The sequence below is a fragment of the Crinia signifera genome, chromosome 1 (assembly GCF_055691185.1).
Source record: "Crinia signifera chromosome 1, ASM5569118v1, whole genome shotgun sequence".
NCBI lineage: Eukaryota > Metazoa > Chordata > Amphibia > Anura > Myobatrachidae > Crinia > Crinia signifera.
This window is the reverse complement of record NC_139217.1, coordinates 31,114,256-31,134,051: the sequence shown is the minus strand read 5'-3', so window position 1 is coordinate 31,134,051 and position 19,796 is coordinate 31,114,256. Positions and strand designations below refer to the sequence as shown.

General features: G+C 49.3%; 1 protein-coding gene across 1 annotated transcript in view; it reads left to right on the top strand.

Annotated features, from left to right (window-relative positions):
* ATRN (attractin) overlaps positions 1–19,069 on the top strand; it is a 154,614-nt gene extending 135,545 nt beyond the window's left edge. The window contains exons 27-29 of the mRNA XM_083185472.1: positions 5,878–5,985; positions 16,446–16,560; positions 17,681–19,069. Of these exons, the coding sequence (XP_083041598.1) occupies positions 5,878–5,985; positions 16,446–16,560; positions 17,681–17,805 (348 nt within the window). The 3' untranslated portion in view covers positions 17,806–19,069. The remainder of the gene's footprint in view (positions 1–5,877; positions 5,986–16,445; positions 16,561–17,680) is intronic.
* Positions 19,070–19,796: the final 727 nt, after the last annotated feature.

The window sequence follows — 19,796 nt, the reverse complement described above, 5'->3', positions numbered from 1 at the left end:
TCCATCTCTGTAATGCCAGCGCACATATGGTTTCTGCATTAGAAGAGCTGATGACCTAGGTCCCTGTGTTCAGTAGCATGATTGCTTGCCAGTCCCTGCCTCTTCATCTGTTCTCCTGGAGGACAGCGGGTCTTCCTTTGTATCTGCAGTAAGCTGACAATACATATGAAGTGCCATTGTACACAGTGTATTCTGCTCAATGCCGGTGCTTTTAGTGACTCCAGAGAGTTAAGTGACGACTGCTCTCAGATCCTGTGGAAACAGACCCGAGTGCATACTGGACGTCACTGCCATACGCTCGCGGAACCCCTTCCTTGCTGGAAATCATTCATACACTTTTCTTTTCATGTGGGTTCTTTTCTATATATTATTTCTACAGTGCAAAAAAAAATAAAAAATCACGCAATGAATAATTTTCAGCAGACTGCTGTCTATTTGGATCCAACCACTAGATGGCAGTGTTGCTCCGTGCGCGGTCACTATGTAGATTCTGAATGGTGTATTAGCTAGATGACTTGTCTAAGTACTTTTGTATTAGTTTCCAGAAGGTTATAGTAATAAGCATGCGTATATGTAAGTGAGGGTTTAGAGAGGGGTGCTTAGGTCCATGTCATTGACCGAAGCTGCTGAGCTTCTGTTCTGTCTGCTACAGAGTAAGAAACACGGCTACATACATAACACACGTATGCACACACAGGTTCGGGAACTGATCTTGTTTTCTGACTACAAGCACATGCTATTAAAGGGACACGGGCACAGCAATATAATTGCAGGGCTCACATATTTTTTTATCAGTTATATAGCGCACACACATTCCATAGCGCTGTACAGACAATAGTAGTCATTCACATTGATCCCTGCCTCAGTGGAGCTTGCAATCTGTATTCCCTAGCATTATGGATTCAGACCAGTGATTAGTGTTTTGTCAAAAGCCGCCCCCAGTATGTTTTTGGTTTGTCGATAACCTGAGGAGAACATACAAACCCCACACAGACAGGGACCGCAGTGGAAATGGCCACAATGGGAATTGAATCCAAGAGGTCAGTGCTGTGAGGCAGTAAGGGTGATATAAGGGGTGCGCTGACCACCTGCTTATAGGCTTCTCCGTCTCCTGTTGTTGATTTGGGGGACACTGTTAGCCGGTGGGGAGCAGCACAGAGTATATCAGCCGGTCTGACAACTCTGCTTGTGGTAGAAGTCCTGTGTGTTGCCGATGTACCTGTGTCATATAGAGTGACACCCGAGTAATGGCGTTCTGATGCTTTGTGCTCGTGTCCTGGGCATGGACTCCCCATTGATGTGCACAGCCAGGCAGCACCAGATGTCTTCAGTGAGCTGGTTGGGAGCAGGCAGACTAGCACTATACTCCCCTGCTCACCATCCCTGTGCTGTGTAATCAGTAGCTCATGCTCCCCAGCAAGTATTTCATGTGCTCTTCTCTCTCCAGCTTGATGATAGCAGCCATTGTCAGGACATTGAGCCTCAGTGACTGATGCAGAGCCGTAATCAGCTGTTCTGTTAGACCTCTAGTGAGGCTGATCATGAAGCTGAGGTGCCTTGGCTATTGGGGAGACTGGGATTTACACTTTCAGAGGCCACCATTACTCATTACTGATTTCTGATAAATATTTGATGCATTGAATTGGGTTAGACCGCTGGAAGTAAGGGCAGGCTTTATATCTGCTTAGCCCCAGTAGTGTATGGGTGAGGGTCTGAGCAATGTACCTGTAGAGAAAATGCTTTACCTAACACACACACACACACACACACACACACACACACACACACACACACTGCTGAGGTCATTCCCCTCCGCAGTGCTCCTCACAGTTACTATACAGGAAATGCTTTATCTGCACAAACACTGACCCCCCCCCCCTCTGCAGTGCTCATCACAGTGACTATACAGGAAATGCTTTATCCGCACTCACATACACACTACCCCCCCCCCCTCTGCAGTGCTCCTCGCAGTGACTATACAAGAAATGCTATATCCATACACACACACACACACACTGCCCCTTGCATTCCCCTCTGCAGTGCTCCTCACAGTGACTCTAGAGGAAATGCTTTATCCACACACACACACACACACACACACACACACACACACACACACACACACACTGCCCCCTGCATTCCCCTCTGCAATGCTGCTGGATAACTGTACATAAGTCTCATCCATCCTCTGTGCACCACCCGGCCTGTGCCTCGCAGCTAGCCTTCACCCCTGTCCCTTGCTTTGCACACTCATCCTCTGTGCACCACCCGGCCTGTGCCTCGCAGCTACCCTTCGCCTCTGTCCTGTGCTCTGCACCACTCAGCCTGTGCCTCACAGCTACAGTAGCCTTCAACCCTGTCCTGTGCTTTGCACACTCATCCACTGTTAACCCTGTCCTGTGCTTTGCACACTCATCCACTGTTCACCCTGTCCCCTGTCCCTACACTCATCCTCTGTGCACCACCCGGCCTGTGCCTCGCAGCTAGACTTCGCCTCTGTCCTGTGCTCTGCACCACCCAGCCTGTGCCTCACAGCTACAGTAGCCTTCACCCCTGTCCTGTGCTCTGCACAATCATCCACTGTGCATCACCTAGCCTTCACCCCTGTCCTGTGCTCTGCACAATCATCCACTGTGCATCACCCAGCCTGTGCCTCGCAGCTAGACTTCGCCTCTGTCCTGTGCTCTGCACCACCCGGCCTGTGCTTCACAGCTACAGTAGCCTTCACCCCTGTCCTGTGCTTTGCACACTCGTCCACTGTTCACCACCCAGCCTGTGCCTCGCGGCTAGTCTCCACCCCTGTCCTGTGCTCTGCACAATCATCCACTGTGCATCACCCAGCCTGTGCCTCGCAGCTAGGCTCCACCCCTGTCCTGTTCTCTGCACACTCATCCTCTGTGCACCACCCGGCCTGTACCTCGCAGCTAGCCTCCACCCCTGTCCTGTGCTCTGCACCACCCGGCCTGTGCCTCACAGCTACAGTAGCCTCCACCCCTGCCCTGTGCTCTGCACCCTCCTTACTTCCATGCTGCACTCTGCCAGGTCTGCATTAAACTTTTACCATACAATTTACCGCTCGCTCAGCTTACTGTGCATTTACTGAATTATTCATTTTGTTTTACTTATCGCATTTGAATTAAGCTGTAAATTCTGTCCACTGAGGTCCCTCTGTTCCAGATCTGTCTGCATTATACAGATGCATGCACACCGTCTCTGATTGCTATCAGCATGGCTGTCTGTGCATACCTGGGTGTTCATATACGTGCTGGTTACCTGTGTAATAAGGGACGCCTCTTTCTAGGTGGTGGTTGTTCAAAAACAAGTGTGTCATTATGTTGTTACTGCGCCCTAGTGATAGTGTTATGTTCAGTGTCCCCCCATGCTGGCTGGGCCACAGGCACTCAGATTGTGTTAAGGAGCAATGCAGTGCCACTTCACACGTCTAGGAAGTGCTCTGCAAATAAGACGAACAGTGTTTCCCAGCAGCACAGAGTATATCAGGAGATGAGTGATGTGTCAGTGAGGGCAGGGCTGCATGTGACAGGGGCAGTGACATGATGTGAGGAGGGGAATGGGGGCAGCAGGAAGCCACAGACTGAGAGTTATATAGTGGGAGGAGCAGGGTCCCCAGCAGCACAGAGTATATCAGGAGATGAGGGATGTGTCAGTGAGGACAGGGCTGCATGTGACAGGGGCAGTGACATGATGTGAGGAGGGGAATGGGGGCAGCAGTAAGCCACAGACTGAGTTATATAGTGGGAGGAGCAGGGTCCCCAGCAGCACAGAGTATCAGGAGATGAGTGATGTGTCGACGGGGCTGCATGTGACAGGGGCAGTGACATGATGCGGGGAGGGGAATGGAGGCAGCAGGAAGCCACAGACTGAGAGTTTTATATAGTGGGAGGAGCATGGTCCCCAGCAGCACAGAGTATATCAGGAGACGAGTGATGTGTCAGTGAGGACAGGGTTGCATGTGACAGGGGCAGTGACATGATGTGAGGAGGGGAATGGTGGCAGCAGGAAGCCACAGACTGAGAGTTTTATATAGTGGGAGGAGCATGGTCCCCAGCAGCACAGAGTATATCAGGAGACGAGTGATGTGTCAGTGAGGACAGGGCTGCATGTGACAGGGGCAGTGACATGATGTGAGGAGGGGAATGGAGGCAGCAGGAAGCCACAGACTGAGAGTTATATAGTGGGAGGAGCAGGGTCCCCCAGCAGCACAGAGTATATCAGGAGATGAGTGATGTGTCAGTGAGGACAGGGCTGCATGTGACAAGGGCAGTGACATGATGTGAGGAGGGGAATGGAGGCAGCAGGAAGCCACAGACTGAGAGTTATATAGTGGGAGGAGCAGGGTCCCCAGCAGCACAGAGTATATCAGGAGATGAGTGATGTGTCAGGGAGGACAGGGCTGCATGTGACAGGGGCAGTGACATGATGTGAGGAGGGGAATGGAGGCAGCAGGAAGCCACAGACTGTGAGTTATATAGTGGGAGGAGCAGGGTCCCCAGCAGCACAGAGTATATCAGGATATGAGTGATGTGTCAGTGAGGACAGGGCTGCATGTGACAGGGACAGTGACATGATGTGAGGAGGGGAATGGAGGCAGCAGGAAGCCACAGACTGAGAGTTATATAGTGGGAGGAGCAGGGTCCCCAGCAGCACAGAGTATATCAGGAGATGCGTAATGTGTCAGTAAGGACAGGGCTGCATGTGACAGGGGCAGTGACATGATGTGAGGAGGGGAATGGAGGCAGCAGGAAGCCACAGGCTGAGAGTTATATAGTGGGAGGAGCAGAGTCCCCAGCAGCACAGAGTATATCAGGAGAGGAGTGATGTGTCAGTGAGGACAGGGCTGCATGTGACCGGGACAGTGACATGATGTGAGGAGGGGAATGGAGGCAGCAGGAAGCCACAGACTGAGAGTTATATAGTGGGAGGAGCAGAGTCCCCAGCAGCACAGAGTATATCAGGAGAGGAGTGATGTGTCAGTGAGGACAGGGCTGCATGTGACCGGGACAGTGAAATGATGTGAGGAGGGGAATGGAGGCAGCAGGAAGCCACAGACTGAGAGTTATATAGTGGGAAGAGCAGGGTCCCCAGCAGCACAGAGTATATCAGGAGATGAGTGATGTGTGAGTGAGGACAGGGCTGCATGTGACAGGGGCAGTGACATGATGTGAGGAGGGGAATGGAGGCAGCAGGAAGCCACAGACTGAGAGTTATATAGTGGGAGGAGCAGGGTCCCCAGCAGCACAGAGTATATCAGGAGATGCGTGATGTGTCAGTAAGGACAGGGCTGCATGTGACAGGGGCAGTGACATGATGTGAGGAGGGGAATGGGGGCAGCAGGAAGCCACAGACTGAGAGTTATATAGTGGGAGGAGCAGGGTCCCCAGCAGCACAGAGTATATCAGGAGATGCGTGATGTGTCAGTAAGGACAGGGCTGCATGTGACAGGGGCAGTGACATGATGCGGGGAGGGGAATGGAGGCAGCAGGAAGCCACAGACTGAGAGTTATATAGTGGGATGAGTAGGGTCCCCAGCAGCACAGAGTATATCAGGAGATGAGTGATGTTTCGACGGGGCTGCATGTGACAGGGGCAGTGACATGATGCGGGGAGGGGAATGGAGGCAGCAGAATTGAATTAATGGAATGAGTAGTGTCTTACAGCTGCACATAGTTAATGTACTGCATTTGGCAGGTACCTACATACTCCTATTTATTCCAATAAATGACCAATATTTCCTATGTACCCTTTCCATATGGTATACACTGTATTATGTTTGTGTTGATCCCAGTGTCTTTCTTCCCCCCCATGTAATGTGTGTCATGAATAACCTGCGTCTCCGCTGTTTTGTTTATTCTCCAGCAACTTATCCGGGAGATGCAGCAGATGGCGAGCCGGCCTTTTGCCTCGGTAAACGTTGCTCTGGAAACAGACGAGGAGCCGCCTGACCTGATTGGTGGGAGTGTAAAGGTGAGGTCGCTGCTGTCTGCAAGTGTCGTGCTGTGTGTGTGTGAGAGCCGTGTCCAGGCCAGCTGACCTGATTGGTGGGAGTGTAAAGGTGAGGTCGCTGCTGTCTGCATGTGTCGTGCTGTGTGTGTGAGAGCCGTGTCCAGGCCGGCTGATCTGATTGGTGGGAGTGTAAAGGTGAGGTCGCTGCTGTCTGCATGTGTCGTGCTGTGTGTGTGAGAGCCGTGTCCAGGCCGGCTGATCTGATTGGTGGGAGTGTAAAGGTGAGGTCGCTGCTGTCTGCATGTGTCGTGCTGTGTGTGTGAGAGCCGTGTCCAGGCCGGCTGATCTGATTGGTGGGAGTGTAAAGGTGAGGTCGCTGCTGTCTGCATGTGTTATGCTGTTAGTGTGTGAGAGCCGTGTCCAGGCCGGCTGACCTGATTGGTGGGAGTGTAAAGGTGAGGTCGCTGCTGTCTACATGTGTCGTGCTGTGTGTGTATGAGAGCCGTGTCCAGGCCGGCTGAGGAGGGTTACATGGTGTAATACAGAGCACAGGAATATATGGGTGACCTGAGGAAACTGTACGGGCTCTTCCCTCCGAAGGGCAATGGGCCTGATTCAGAGGTGGACGTAGGACAGATCGTTTGCTTCTGGAACTGCAAGTCCCAGCATGCCTTGCCACAGTTTTGCTATAAGGGAATGCTAAAACTATGGCAAGGCATGCTGGGATGTGTAGTTTCACATCAGCTGGAGGCCACAGTTTGGCCATGCCTGGTTTAGGTAAAGCGTACCAGTCCCACTCGCATCCGCTCCTTTCCACCTGCCATCTATTCACCCTCTCCATACTGTGGGCAGTGCCCTCTTCCCTCTCTGTACTCACCTTGCACTGTGCATGCCACCAGTGCCCCTTGTATTGTTGTCCCCTGATACTTTCTGCTCAGACACACGTTGGGTGCAGAATGAATGAGAACTGCTGGCCTTTCCTGCTGCTGCAGTCGCGCCCTGTACATGTCCGTCCCTGTCAGAGGTATCACTGTATGTCCTTGTGTTTCCTGCTTTTTGTTTGATGATTGCCAGGTTCACTTGTCATAAATAAAATAGTATGTGTTCACCCCTCTCCCTTACCATCCCTTTCCCAGCACACCCAGTAGCTCATCGCCCTTTATATAAGTTATTCATCCCACTGTGATTGGTGCTCCCACATTCCTGTATTCATCCACTCCTGCCACAGCGTACCACTACCTTGTAGAGTGGCCAGACGGAGGAGAGCTGGCTGGAGTCTTTGGGGTCATGTGACTCCTGTCACGGGAATCTGCCAGTTACTGCTGCTCAGTGTCGGTGCCTAAGAGCCTGGTGAAACTCTGACATCACTGCGCAGGAACATTCTCTCAGCCTATAACTGAGCAGAGTAGGCTGACGTCCATGACCACACGTTCTACACCGCTGCCTGCTACTTAATACATGGGAAAGTAAGCATATCCTCCAACATGACCCATTCCATTAGGTACAAAATGCTCTGTTCCTGGACTTCCTGCCAGTGGCAGTTGCAGAAGTGTCCTGCAGCACAGTCCAATATTCAAAAAGGGGAGCCACACCTACTGCCACCCCAAACATCCCTGTCCTGGACTCACTGGCAGTTGATGTGAACCCCCCACTTTAAATTTTGGACTGTGCTGGAGTCCAACCTCTGTAACTGCCACTGGCTGGGAAGTCCAGGAGCAGAGCATTTTGTACCTAATGGAATGGGTAATGTTGGAGGGTATGAGTAAGGCAGTACTAACCAGATAGTGTTTAAATAAACCACCCCCTATTCCCCATTACCAGCCAGCGAGGAAGGGGTACGCATTCAGTTTAAGGTTGGAAAGAGGCGTCTTTGGTTAGAAGTGGATGTTAGAGAAGTAGGGGGGTTGTTTGCTTGGCGAGCGTTTATGTGAGATGAAAGGATGACTTTACAGTGCAGGGATTCCGCATAAGAGCCAGCTTTCATCCAACGGCGCTCAGCTGTGCACAGGGAAACGCGCGGGGGGGGGGGGGGGGGTAGGTAGGGTGTGTGTGTGTGTGTTAGCCTGTCATGGTTGAGGTTAGGCTGAAGCTAGTGTGCCAAATTTGCAAAGTGACTGTTGATAAATGGGTTAAAGATATTGTTAATTATTGTTAATGTCGACTATTCCTATAACTGCGGCATTTCCTTCTAATGCTAAACGGTATTCCTTTGGCTGTCCGCTCTTACCTCTGCAGCACAGTTATTGTAGTATATGAACAGACGGAGACATTACGGAGTAGATCTCGGTGCAGGAACACAGACTCTGCCTTTAAGGCTCTACTTTAGAGAGACAGAAATGGTTGCGGACGCTTTTATTTAATATAAGTCTGGTATAGGGAACTTGCTGACTGGGAAGCTTATTTGCCAATGTATTATTGTTCTCTCCTGTTAGTATAATCTGCACGTGACTTAATCTCTCGTTACCGTCTGTCTGATGCCCACGGAGCGCAGATATTTCATGCGCGCTCCTGGCTGGGTTCTCTGTTTTAGCGTCATGCTGATAATCCGTGTGACGGATGACCTCTTGCAGCGGTTGTGGTCAGTAAAGGGGTTGACCCGAGGAGGTCTGGTACAGATGGGGCCCATGTTCATAAAATACATGCTGAAGTAAGACGTTGGGACCGATTCACAAAAGACTGATTTCTGACTTCATTTCATGTTTTAAGTCGACAGTCTGGTATTCAGCAGAACGGCAGTGATTTCTCTTGTATCCTTTTTCTTTCATTGCTCCTCGTTCCCTTGTTGAACAAGGCTGTGATTAAGCCAAGACCTGTACCGGAACCTGAACTACAAGTCCCAGCACTCCTCTCTGTATGGCCTCTCGCTGGCTGTGTCCGCTAGGACTTCCACAGCAGCAGAGTTGGCCTTGGTCTGGGTTTTCTGTACAGATGTGTCCACATACCTCCATCCTATGTGTACTATAATCCACATTACATACTCTGTGTGACTCTGGAGCACCGGGCATGTTTACGTGCATCTTTTTCTGTTACAGTGCATCTCATTCGCAAAACCAATAGGATGCACAAGCATCCTCTGCTGATTAAAATGTGGCCGGCCTCTATTCTGTGGCTGTATCTGCGTACAGAGTACTCGGTTACATTGTTTTGCTGGAAAACACTAATATAGCTTTTCGTATGCAGGTACAGCTGCGGTTACACACATATTATAGGCATTGTGCAATATTTTAATCAGCAGAAGCGGCTTGTTCGTCCTGAACGCACTGTTATGTGAATAAGCCGCAAGGCAGCAGAAAAAGTTGCACACGCAGACACACTGCCGTGGCACGACTAGAAGGGGTGTGTGATACTCAAGGAGGATAGCTGTAAGTTGACACACGTAGTTCCCGTTTTTGTCTCTTCCAAAGACCGATAAGAAAACTAGATCTGAAACGATATATAATGATTGACAGCAGTCTCTCAGTTCAGGGCAGTTTGGGACTGTCGCCATGTCGGGCAGGGTCCACACCGGTACATGGTGGCTTTTTGCTATTGTACAGCGTACCGCTCTGTTCCCAGGATTTTTCATAGACTGTCAGAAGGAAGTAAAACACGAGGATGCCGTTGGGCCCCATGTCGGCCATATGGAACTGCTATTTCTGATAATCCGTCTGGTTGTGCCATTATTCCGCACAGTAGGGGTCCTCCTGTTCTTTCACATCTTTTCTCCTGTCAGAGCGAAATCCTTTTTTTCCTGTGTGTTTTTCTGCTGCGCACTTGTATCTGTTATCAGAGTATAATACCACAGATCAGGAACATTGCTGACACTGGATATTTTCTAGATTTTGTTTTAACATCTTTTATCTTGTCTCGGTTGCGGCCAAGTGACTTCTGTTCTGCTGCGGATTTACTTTATCTGGGACGTTGGAGCCAGACAGCAATAGCATTTACCTCCGACAGCACGTGAGGGAGCGGAGAGGTATAATGCAGCGGTTCTCAAACTTTTATTCTGCAACGAACGTGAAGCGAGGCTTAGATGAAGCATAATGTTATAAGTATCAAAGTGAATGTAATTGAACCTCATTGTACCTAACGCATAAACACTAGCAGTGGAGTCTATAATTGGATATGGGCCACACTGTGTGACACCATCTGAGAGGGTGACGCCAAAATAGCAGAGCTGCTCTGATACTATGGTGTCACCCTCACCCCCCCCCCCCCCTCAAGCAGCAGGGAGGGGCTGGAAACTGCCAGAGCACGGGGCAACGGTGGGCAGTAACGCCCCCAAAGTTTCAAACCAGGCCATGCCTCCTTTCTCTCCCCACCCCCCATAAGACAGGAGTTGTGTGTCCGCCACAGCGGGAATGTAAGCCACTGGCACCGCCACAACCAGAACTTGAGAGCTCGGGCTTCTGACAGAGAGGCAGGTAGCTCAATTCCAGCAAAAGTTGAAGACTGGAGCAGGTGCTATGCTGATTTGGCTGGAGCAACCACTCCCTCCCCCCCAATCTGCTGATTGGCTGGACTGTGTCCTGCTTATGCCACGAGTAGTGTACCTTATTTACTTTTTGCCATGCAGTAGTGCACCTTATTCACGTTATGCCATGCTGTTGTGCACCTGGTGCTGCTTTCCCACTGCCAAGCCGTTTAGAGAACCGGTATCTTTAAACGGTATTTAAAACGGTATTAGCTTTCACATTGCAGTAGATTACCGTTTTAAATACCGTTTAAGTACCATTCACATTGTAGTAAACCGTTTAATCCCCTTGTGTCCCCTGGTACCTGTCCTGCCCCCCCCCCCCCGTACCTGCCAGCTGGTACCCTTGCTTCCCCATCCTGCCCTAGTATCCCACTGCCCTGGTACCGCCCTCCCCCCTTGCCCTGGTACCTCTCCCCCCCTGCCCTGGTACCTTGCTCCCCCCCCCCCCCCCTCCCCTGGTACCTGGTAGCAATCCATCCGGGCAGCGGGGCAGTGCAGTAGGCATCGGCATGCCAGGGCTCCAAGTCGGCATGATTTTGGAGGAGGCTGCAGCTGGTGCACAGACAGCGGGGGCACTGGGTATCCGGGCAGGTCCGTGCTCAGGAGGAGGAAGCGGAGGAAGGTCCATTAGGAGATTGTCATTTTATCGACGGGGGTCCCTGCCACGAATGGGAAATAGCGGGCCCGAAAATTAAATATGCGCATATTTAATGAACGGCTCCGCTATTTCCCATTCGCGGCCGGTAAATCAACTCTGGCGCTTTCCCACTGCAGCCTTAAACATTTAGAAAGGGGGAAAAAACTGCAATATACCGTTTAAGACCTGCAGTGAGAAAGGGGCATTATTCACGTTATGCCACGCTGTTGTGCATCTTATTCACGTTATGCCACGCAGTTCTTGTTACGTAAACAATCCTTATTCTTGTTACGCAAAGCAGTAGTGCCTCCTACAGTTATGCCAGACTGTGGTACTTCCTATACTCGTGATTACTCATGTGATGCCGCACTGTAGTCTCCCTAACTGACCTATTCAGCTTCTTTACCCACGATAATCCAAGCCCCCTTATTTTCCTTTCTCCAGCCCCTTGGGCTAATAGGAAAGGAAACCTGGCTTCCCATTGGTTGATGGTGGCTATCTTTCACTAGCCTACTTTGCACTTGTTTATCATAGAGCCACCTGGAGGCTCCCTGCCCCCTCCAGCCACTGAGAACGGAAATAAAGGCTAATGGGGTTTGGTTGGTATAAATGGTTTAGGGTATTACCTGGCTAAACAGGTTTGTTAGGAGTTGGACAGTGGATTCTTGGGCTAGGGTGCTTGGCACTCTAGTACCCGCTCCATCCTATGAAACCTTAATTTATGTGGCATGGGCCAGTCTCTTACCCCTTCAGAGATTTCATGCGAGGATAAAATTCTGCCTGTTTTCCAGCAAAAAATTAACTTCAAAGACGAAAAATAACCCCCCCCCCCAGACAAAATCTATTCCATAGCAGCGGGCGTATCTCCTGAGCGAGGCGAGACGTCACGCAGACTGGTGGCAGACCTGGAGGAATAGAGACGTTCTATCTTCATCTACAGAAACACAGATTGCGCTACCTCCAGAGTACCGTGGCGCACCTCTGAGACCTGGCGACGTTTCCGCATTGATCAGCCAATAGATTTGTTTTGTGTTTATTTTATTTTTTTTAATTAACTTTTTTGCTGGAAATGTTCAGTGGCGTAATCTGCACTAATTATCTCCAACGGGTTAAATCATGTGAAGGTTATCGGGGGAACTGCTGCCCAAGTGCAAGCTGGGAAATGAATTCCGTTCCTTATCATTGGTAATTGCGGGAATGCGGATGATGACTACAAGCCCCCTCCTCCGGTGAGGATGCGTTGTGATTCTTAATGACAGGCGCTTTGTGTTTCCTTCGCTTTTCATGTGCTACGTTTTAATGTAGTACAATCTTATGGGGGAACATGAGGTCCGATTTGGCCTGTTTTTATCCGATTGTGACTGATCAGGCCGATGTATCGGATGAAAAGTGGCCAAATCTTTAGACATCCAAACCGATACGATGTACACTGGAACGCGCATTGGGTTGGTTCGGATGCCAAACAAGCCCGATGTCCTCTAATTGATCAGTTTTCATCCAATTTATCGGCCAATTCATCCGAACCAGATGAAAACAGGCCAAGCCGGACCTGTGTATGTAGGCAGCACGTATGATCTATCGCATCGGACCCATTAGCAGCACCCGCAATGTATCGCATTCGATCAGGTTCATAGGTGTGTGTCAGCGATGCTCACACCTACAGTCTGCAGAGCGGGGAAGTGCAGGGCAGGAGAGGCACTCTGCGCCTCCGAGAACCGCCATTTCCTCTCCCCGCCGCTGGCAGCCAGAGTTAGAGGCTGCGGTAGTAGCGCTGCTATGAAATGTTAAAATCCCCTTTCTTTTGAATTGGCTGAGAGCTTTCTTAGCCAATCGGCGGCCGCCCATTCATTTTAATTAAAGTTTTCAAACTCTCTTGCCCCACGCCGCTACCGCATGCAAAAAATGCCACGGTGCCAACTTGCATGCAGCCCTCCTGGGAGCTGCTGGGAGAGTTGAAAGGAAATCAGATCGGACCAGTATATGGGGACCATTACACCCGAAATGGAGTATTATCGCGCAATAGTCAGCTATATGCACCTACCATGGGGTGTTACCTGATTTACTCCTGATTTTATAGTAAGTGCGTACAGTATAAGGGACAATAAATGGGTCCCAGTCATGAATGGGTTTAATGTCTTTCACTACTGTGGGAGGTCAGTGGTGCTCAGAAAGATTTTCTTATAGCTTCTCCTTGGCCTCAGTTAGTCTTCCTGCTCTTTTTCCCCAGGCGGGAATGGAATTATATAGGAATAAATGCTCCAAAAAGTTAGTCAAAATATTTTATTTAGAATACCCTTTAAATGGAGAAAAACCATAGAAATTCATGCAAGAAAAATATGGAGGTGAGAGATAAAATAGCGCGCTCCGATTTCCCAGTACAGAAAGTGAGCGTGAATGGGCTTCACCCCCAGTACTGGAATGAAGGGGAACGATTGCTCTCATTTGGACATGCTTCCACTGACGCGTTTCGCATAAACAACTTTTTCAGATCTTGGTGGACCTATATATAACTGGCCTCCCTTGTATACCAGCATCCTCTTCCTGCCCGTGCCAGCGTACAGTATATACACAAAAACACTGGTATAGGTCATATAGTAGCGTAGATAGACATAGAAAAAGAGAACCCAGCACTCACCATAGTAAGTCCCTCTCTCGGGAAATCATACTGAACCCTTTAATCTTTTGTGTATGAAGGTGAATGAGTCTATATGGTGAGTGCTGGGTTCTCTGTTTCTTTAAGCAATGTGGTCACAGGCCACTGCACCTGGGAATGGTGAGTGCGGTAGTATCCTGTGTGTGTGTGTGTGTGTGTGTGTGTGTGTGTGTGGCAGGCGGGGGCTGGAAGCACACGGGTACACCATAGAAAGAGCAGGCAGTGTTACTACATAACAGAACTAAATATTGGGGGAGGGGTACAAGCAGGGGACTCTAGAGAGCAGAGAAGGCCAAAGCACAGCCTTTATGCTACACCTAATAGAGGTCTCCTCCGCCTGTCCTTTTGGTGCCATATGGGAGACAAGGCGCGACGCAGACGCTCTGCAGTAGGAAGCAGTTACCTTCCTGGATTTTCTCAGTTACCTACAGATTGGCTCATAAAGGAAAATCGGATGAGTATGTTTTGTCTCAAAGGAATTGGTCGCAGATTAAAATGCAAGTTTTAAGTAGAAGTTGCATGATCCAGCGAGGTCTGTGTCCAGGGCTTTTTGGTGAAGGTTTATTTTGCAAAGTCTAATTGGAACGTTCTTTAATTCTGGTTCAAATATCACATGTATGCGTCTACAGTGCCGGCCCTGCTCTCCTCTCCTCCTCTCTCCTGCACACCGGCCCTGTTCTCCTCCTCTCTCCTGCACACCGGCCCTGCTCTCCTCCTCTCTCCTGCACACCGGCCCTGCTCTCCTCCTCTCTCCTGCACACCGGCCCTGCTCTCCTCCTCTCTCCTGCACATTGGCCCTGCTATCCTCCTCTCTCCTGCACACCGGCCCTGCTCTCCTCCTCTCTACTGCACACACCGGCCCTGCTCTCCTCCTCTCTACTGCACACACCGGCCCTGCTCTCCTCCTCTCTACTGCACACACCGGCCCTGCTCTCCTCCTCTCTACTGCACACACCGGCCCTGCTCTCCTCCTCTCTACTGCACACACCGGCCCTGCTCTCCTCCTCTCTACTGCACACACCGGCCCTGCTCTCCTCCTCTCTACTGCACACACCGGCCCTGCTCTCCTCCTCTCTCCTGCACACACCGGCCCTGCTCTCCTCCTCTCTCCTGCACACACCGGCCCTGCTCTCCTCCTCTCTCCTGCACACCGGCCCTGCTCTCCTCCTCTCTACTGCACACACCGGCCCTGCTCTCCTCCTCTCTCCTGCACACACCGGCCCTGCTCTCCTCCTCTCTCCTGCACACCGGCCCTGCTCTCCTCCTCTCTACTGCACACACCGGCCCTGCTCTCCTCCTCTCTCCTGCACGCACACCGGCCCTGCTCTCCTCCTCTCTCCTGCACGCACACCGGCCCTGCTCTCCTCCTCTCTCCTGCACGCACACCGGCCCTGCTCTCCTCCTCTCTCCTGCACGCACACCGGCCCTGCTCTCCTCCTCTCTCCTGCACGCACACCGGCCCTGCTCTCCTCCTCTCTCCTGCACGCACACCGGCCCTGCTCTCCTCCTCTCTCCTGCACGCACACCGGCCCTGCTCTCCTCCTCTCTCCTGCACACGTAAACTTGCTGACTTCAGTGCAATCGCTACATAAAGGCTGAAGCAGGAAAAGTGTATTTCCCTCCTTCCATGTGGTCTCGCTATCAGATTAGTTATTATAAGCCGCACAGTGTTAATGTGGCCACCCCGCAGCCACACACACCACCTGATTGGCTGCTAATCAAATACAGAATTCTGCCCCATCAACAAAACCCACTACGGTAGAAGCACTCGTCTACGCACAGCAATTTATTTGCTAAATGTATTCCGTGCCTGCAGATTCCGCCGTCGCAGGACCCCAGTCGGCATTGGCGAATTATTTAGTCTGACTTATCGTCTTTTCTTTGTTTTTGTCCTGCATATTTTTATATAATGTTTCTTTTCTGCAGTCGTTCTTAGCGAGAAACAAGCGCACATCTGCAGCGTAAGTGTCCAGAAAGGACCCTTTACTGTATGACAAAGTCCGAGCGCCCAACAGCGGTATCCCCGTACGCAGAGCCCCGGTGCGTCCATGGGACGCCAATGCTGAAAGTAAAATGAAAGCTGCTACGTCGAACCATCGCAGCTCAGGTTTATGCTGCTGCCGGGTTCTGAAACACTCATTTGCATGGAGCGGGACGTAAATTCATTAGCAGAATTATGTCGGTGTAATGGAAGGCATAAATACTGCGGCCTCTGATTTATCGGCCTGACATTTGCTTTTCCAATAAGCCTTTAAATGGTTTAATGGCGCCTGTTGGTTTCTGCCCACACAACAATGTTGCAATGTATTCATTTATTCGCTATTAATTGCAGCGAGGCGGGGGCACCCAGCAAGGGAAGGTGAGGATTTAGGGTATGCGTCTGAGTACCGGCTATGAAGCTGTAATATGCATGCTGATAGAGCGAGGTGTTCAGGTGCACTCTGTATCGCGCACACAGGTAAAACCTGATACATGTGATCGTATAAAAGACGGGAGATCTGTATTGTACTAAGGATCAGAGATCTCTAATAAAAGTCAGTTTTGTTTTATTAAGTAGATTACTCTGTCTTCGTGTTCTGCGTTTGTTGTTTACCTGTCCCTTAGATTTCAGCAACCTGGAACTGTCTAATCAGGCTTCTTGGCTGGGACTTGTCTACCACTGTCCGTTTTGCCTTTGTATTATATTGCTTACAGTTGTCCCATCGCTATAATGTTTTTTTTTTGTTTTGTTATAGAGTGTTCCTAAGCCGATCGCCTTAGAGCCGTGTTGCGGTAACAAAGCAGCGGTCCTGTCTATATTCGTACGGCTGCCACGTGGTGTAGGCGGCATCCCTCCTCCAGGGCAATCTGGTAAGTCATGAATCCTGTAGTAGTAAACTCTCACGAGCAGGGCCTTCCGCCCTCCACCGCTGTCCAGTCACAAACTCTGATTCCCGGCCAGGACACCGGGGCAGTGAGAACCTCGGTTTCTACTGGTCACTGTTTTATTATCTTAATATCTCACCGTCTGATCCACCGCTGTTCATGATCGCCAGTCTCAGATATTTTTATTACCTAATGCTGTGCTACGGCCCTGGCATTTTTAATGGATATTTTGCACATCTTCCACAGCAACGTTGGCACTAAAAGGGTTAAATATTCCCTTCTTCAAGGTAACGGATCCTGAGTGTGCAGATAACACCATTGCTTGGTGTATGTCCGTGCTGTGTACAGTCTCCCTGATTGGGCGATGTACCGATGTGTTCTCGTACATCTTTGCTTCAGTCACGACAGCCAGCAACTCTTAGCGTGCCAGGTTGTGCGAGAATCTTCTAGCCTTGGTTATCTTTTTTTTTTTTTGACGAAAATGCTTCTGTTTTGCAACTCAATGCAACAAGGACGCACCAGCTTTTTTCTTTTCAATACATGTTTTTTTTTTCTTCTCCATATATAGACTCAGTCACGCACAATATGCAAGTGTCCTATCAAATTAATCTCCTGGCGTGTCCTTGTTTCATTGCGCTGCAATTAAAGATGCATTTTTGGCAGCGTTGTATAGGACAGACAGCTCATTCGAACCATCATCACGCGATGCGTGGCATATGTAGGCTAGATGTAGGACACAACTGTAGATCTGTGATGTTTAAATTGTTGGTGCAGTCTCACTGATTGGCTGATGTAAGTTCATGGCTGCCCTCTCAGGCACTGATTAGCTACACACACCCCTGTGCATAGAGCAGTGTTACCCAACTGCAATCTGCAGGGACTCCTAACAGTGCATCTTTACAGATCTCTTTAGTATCAGTAGTGAGTAATTAGTACCTTCTGTGGACCTTTTGCAATGTGTCAGCTAGTAATGAATACGCGTGCTCCAACTTAAGAGATCTGAAAAACATGCACTGTCCGGGTCCCTGAGGACTAGAGTTGGCATAAAGAACAATTCTCTGTACCGTAGATCAGATTCTTTGTAACATATATCCTTCTCTCTCAGGACTAGCAGTGGCCAGCGCTTTGGTGGACATATCACAACAGATGCCGTTAGCGTACAAAGAAAAATCAGGAGCAGTCCGAAATAGGAAACAGCAGCCGCTAGCACAGCCGGGGACCTGTATTTGACGTCGGCCTTGTGGACTCTAGGGATTTGAATATTGCTATGCTGGAGGGATCTGTCCTTTTTTGATGGAAAGGCTCTGCGGGTTTCCCAACCTCACGCCACATCTGCATGGTTTTCTTCACTTTACCGGAGGATCCCTTTTACGGACATTGCATTTTTTTTTTTTTTTTAGTTTGTTTCATTGTGTAAATTTTTTTGACAAGGACTGGATGAAAAATAAATCTTAACTTATTTTCTCTGCAAAGAAACTGTACACAGCGCAACAACCCATGCTCAGGTCTAGGGTCCATCATTTCTTCACTTCCTCCGTTTGTGCACCAACGCCGGAGAAATGATGCAAGATATACTCCATAAAACGTTGAGAGCCCCATCCAGGGCTTGGTCCTTATTTATGAAGAGCTTACGTCGAACCATTGCAGACGCTGCTAATAGAAGGGAAGGCATTGATCCGGCGGCAGTCAGCCTATGGGCACGGACCAGAATCCGCCTTGGCACCAGCAGAGCTTGAAAGTGACTTTGTCACGGACATAGGAGATTTTATACTGGAACATTAAACAGTCGTGATTCTATAAGCGAGATTGCTTTGGATAATTTAAATACACATGACTTATACTTTCCATGGTAAAGTTCTTATTTGCTGGATTAGAACGTAAATTATTGACATTGGTCATCTGGCCTGTGAGCAGGAAAAACTTGATTACTTTAATATTTAGTATTGTGAGCCAGTGGCAAACTTTCTTTTTGGCGTTCACGTAAAAAAAAAAAAGTGGGAACGTTAAAGCACATGTTCTTCCTGCAGGCTCAGCAAGAAGTTTTCCCTCCGGGCTTCAGTCTCCGGACGAGCCCCCAAGCCACGGCCAGGACTTGCATACAGTCTGTGTTAGAAGCAGTGCTAGTATTTGTGGGGAGCTGTTCAGTGTTAAGGCATCATCCTCATTCCTCATGTACACAGCCTTCCAATAATGACTTGCTATCAGAAGCAATAGACCCAGAAGAGTTAATACCTGTGTGTGTATATATATATACTGTATATAAATATAAAGGGTGGTTTATGACAAGGTGCTAACTTAAGATGACACTTTGTGTTCCCTTTTAAATAAATTTATTTTTGTGCTCCTTGGATCAGCAAATCGCACATGGTCTGCTGGGGGGGCTGTATTTTTTAATTCGCCATAGGCTGGAAAACAAAGCTTCTAATGACATGTCCAAATCCTTTTAAAATTCACCAATGTATTGCACGTAGTCATTAAAATGAATTATTTTGTATATGTGTTATTGTATTTTAAAGACAGACGCTCTACATTAATGACAGCCAGTGTTTTCATTGCAACTTTTGGATCGGTAATTCTATAAGTGGGTCTTTGTGTGACAACCAAATAAGCACGTTTCTTCAAAAATAAAAATTGGTGTCTACTTATTTTATATAACAAACCAATATACAATAATCAAAAAACAGATCAGACCTTTTTAATCTGATTTTTTTATTATTGTATTTTGATTTGTTCTAAAAAAATATGGTGTCCAGTAAAACGGACACAACCCGCTACCTTCTTTCTGTCGCCGGTTAAGCTTCCCGTCTTCCTGCCTGCTGTAAACTCTTTCTCCATCTGTAGTCGATGGCAGTTATTCAATGCTGGCAGCAAGGGGGGTTTGTGCGGTGAGGATGGCTTGTTTTCGTATTCTATGTACCGCCAAATGAGGATGCCCTTAAACGGTGAGGTTTGACACAAATGCAGGGTGCCCCGCCGTGTTGAAGGCCGCACTCTCCGTTTCCACCTTGCTGGTTCTTTTCAGCGAGGTGGAAATGGCGAGTGAAGGGGGGGGACAGCATTGAATACTGTTACGGCGAGCTATCAGCACTGCTCACAGTCAGGGGCTCGCTGCCCGCATTGAATATACCTCAATGATTACAGGACCAGATTCTCCTTGTATAACCTTGCTATGGTATGCGGTCATTGGGTTGACCACTGAAGGTTGCGTGGCTTAGGTGGAC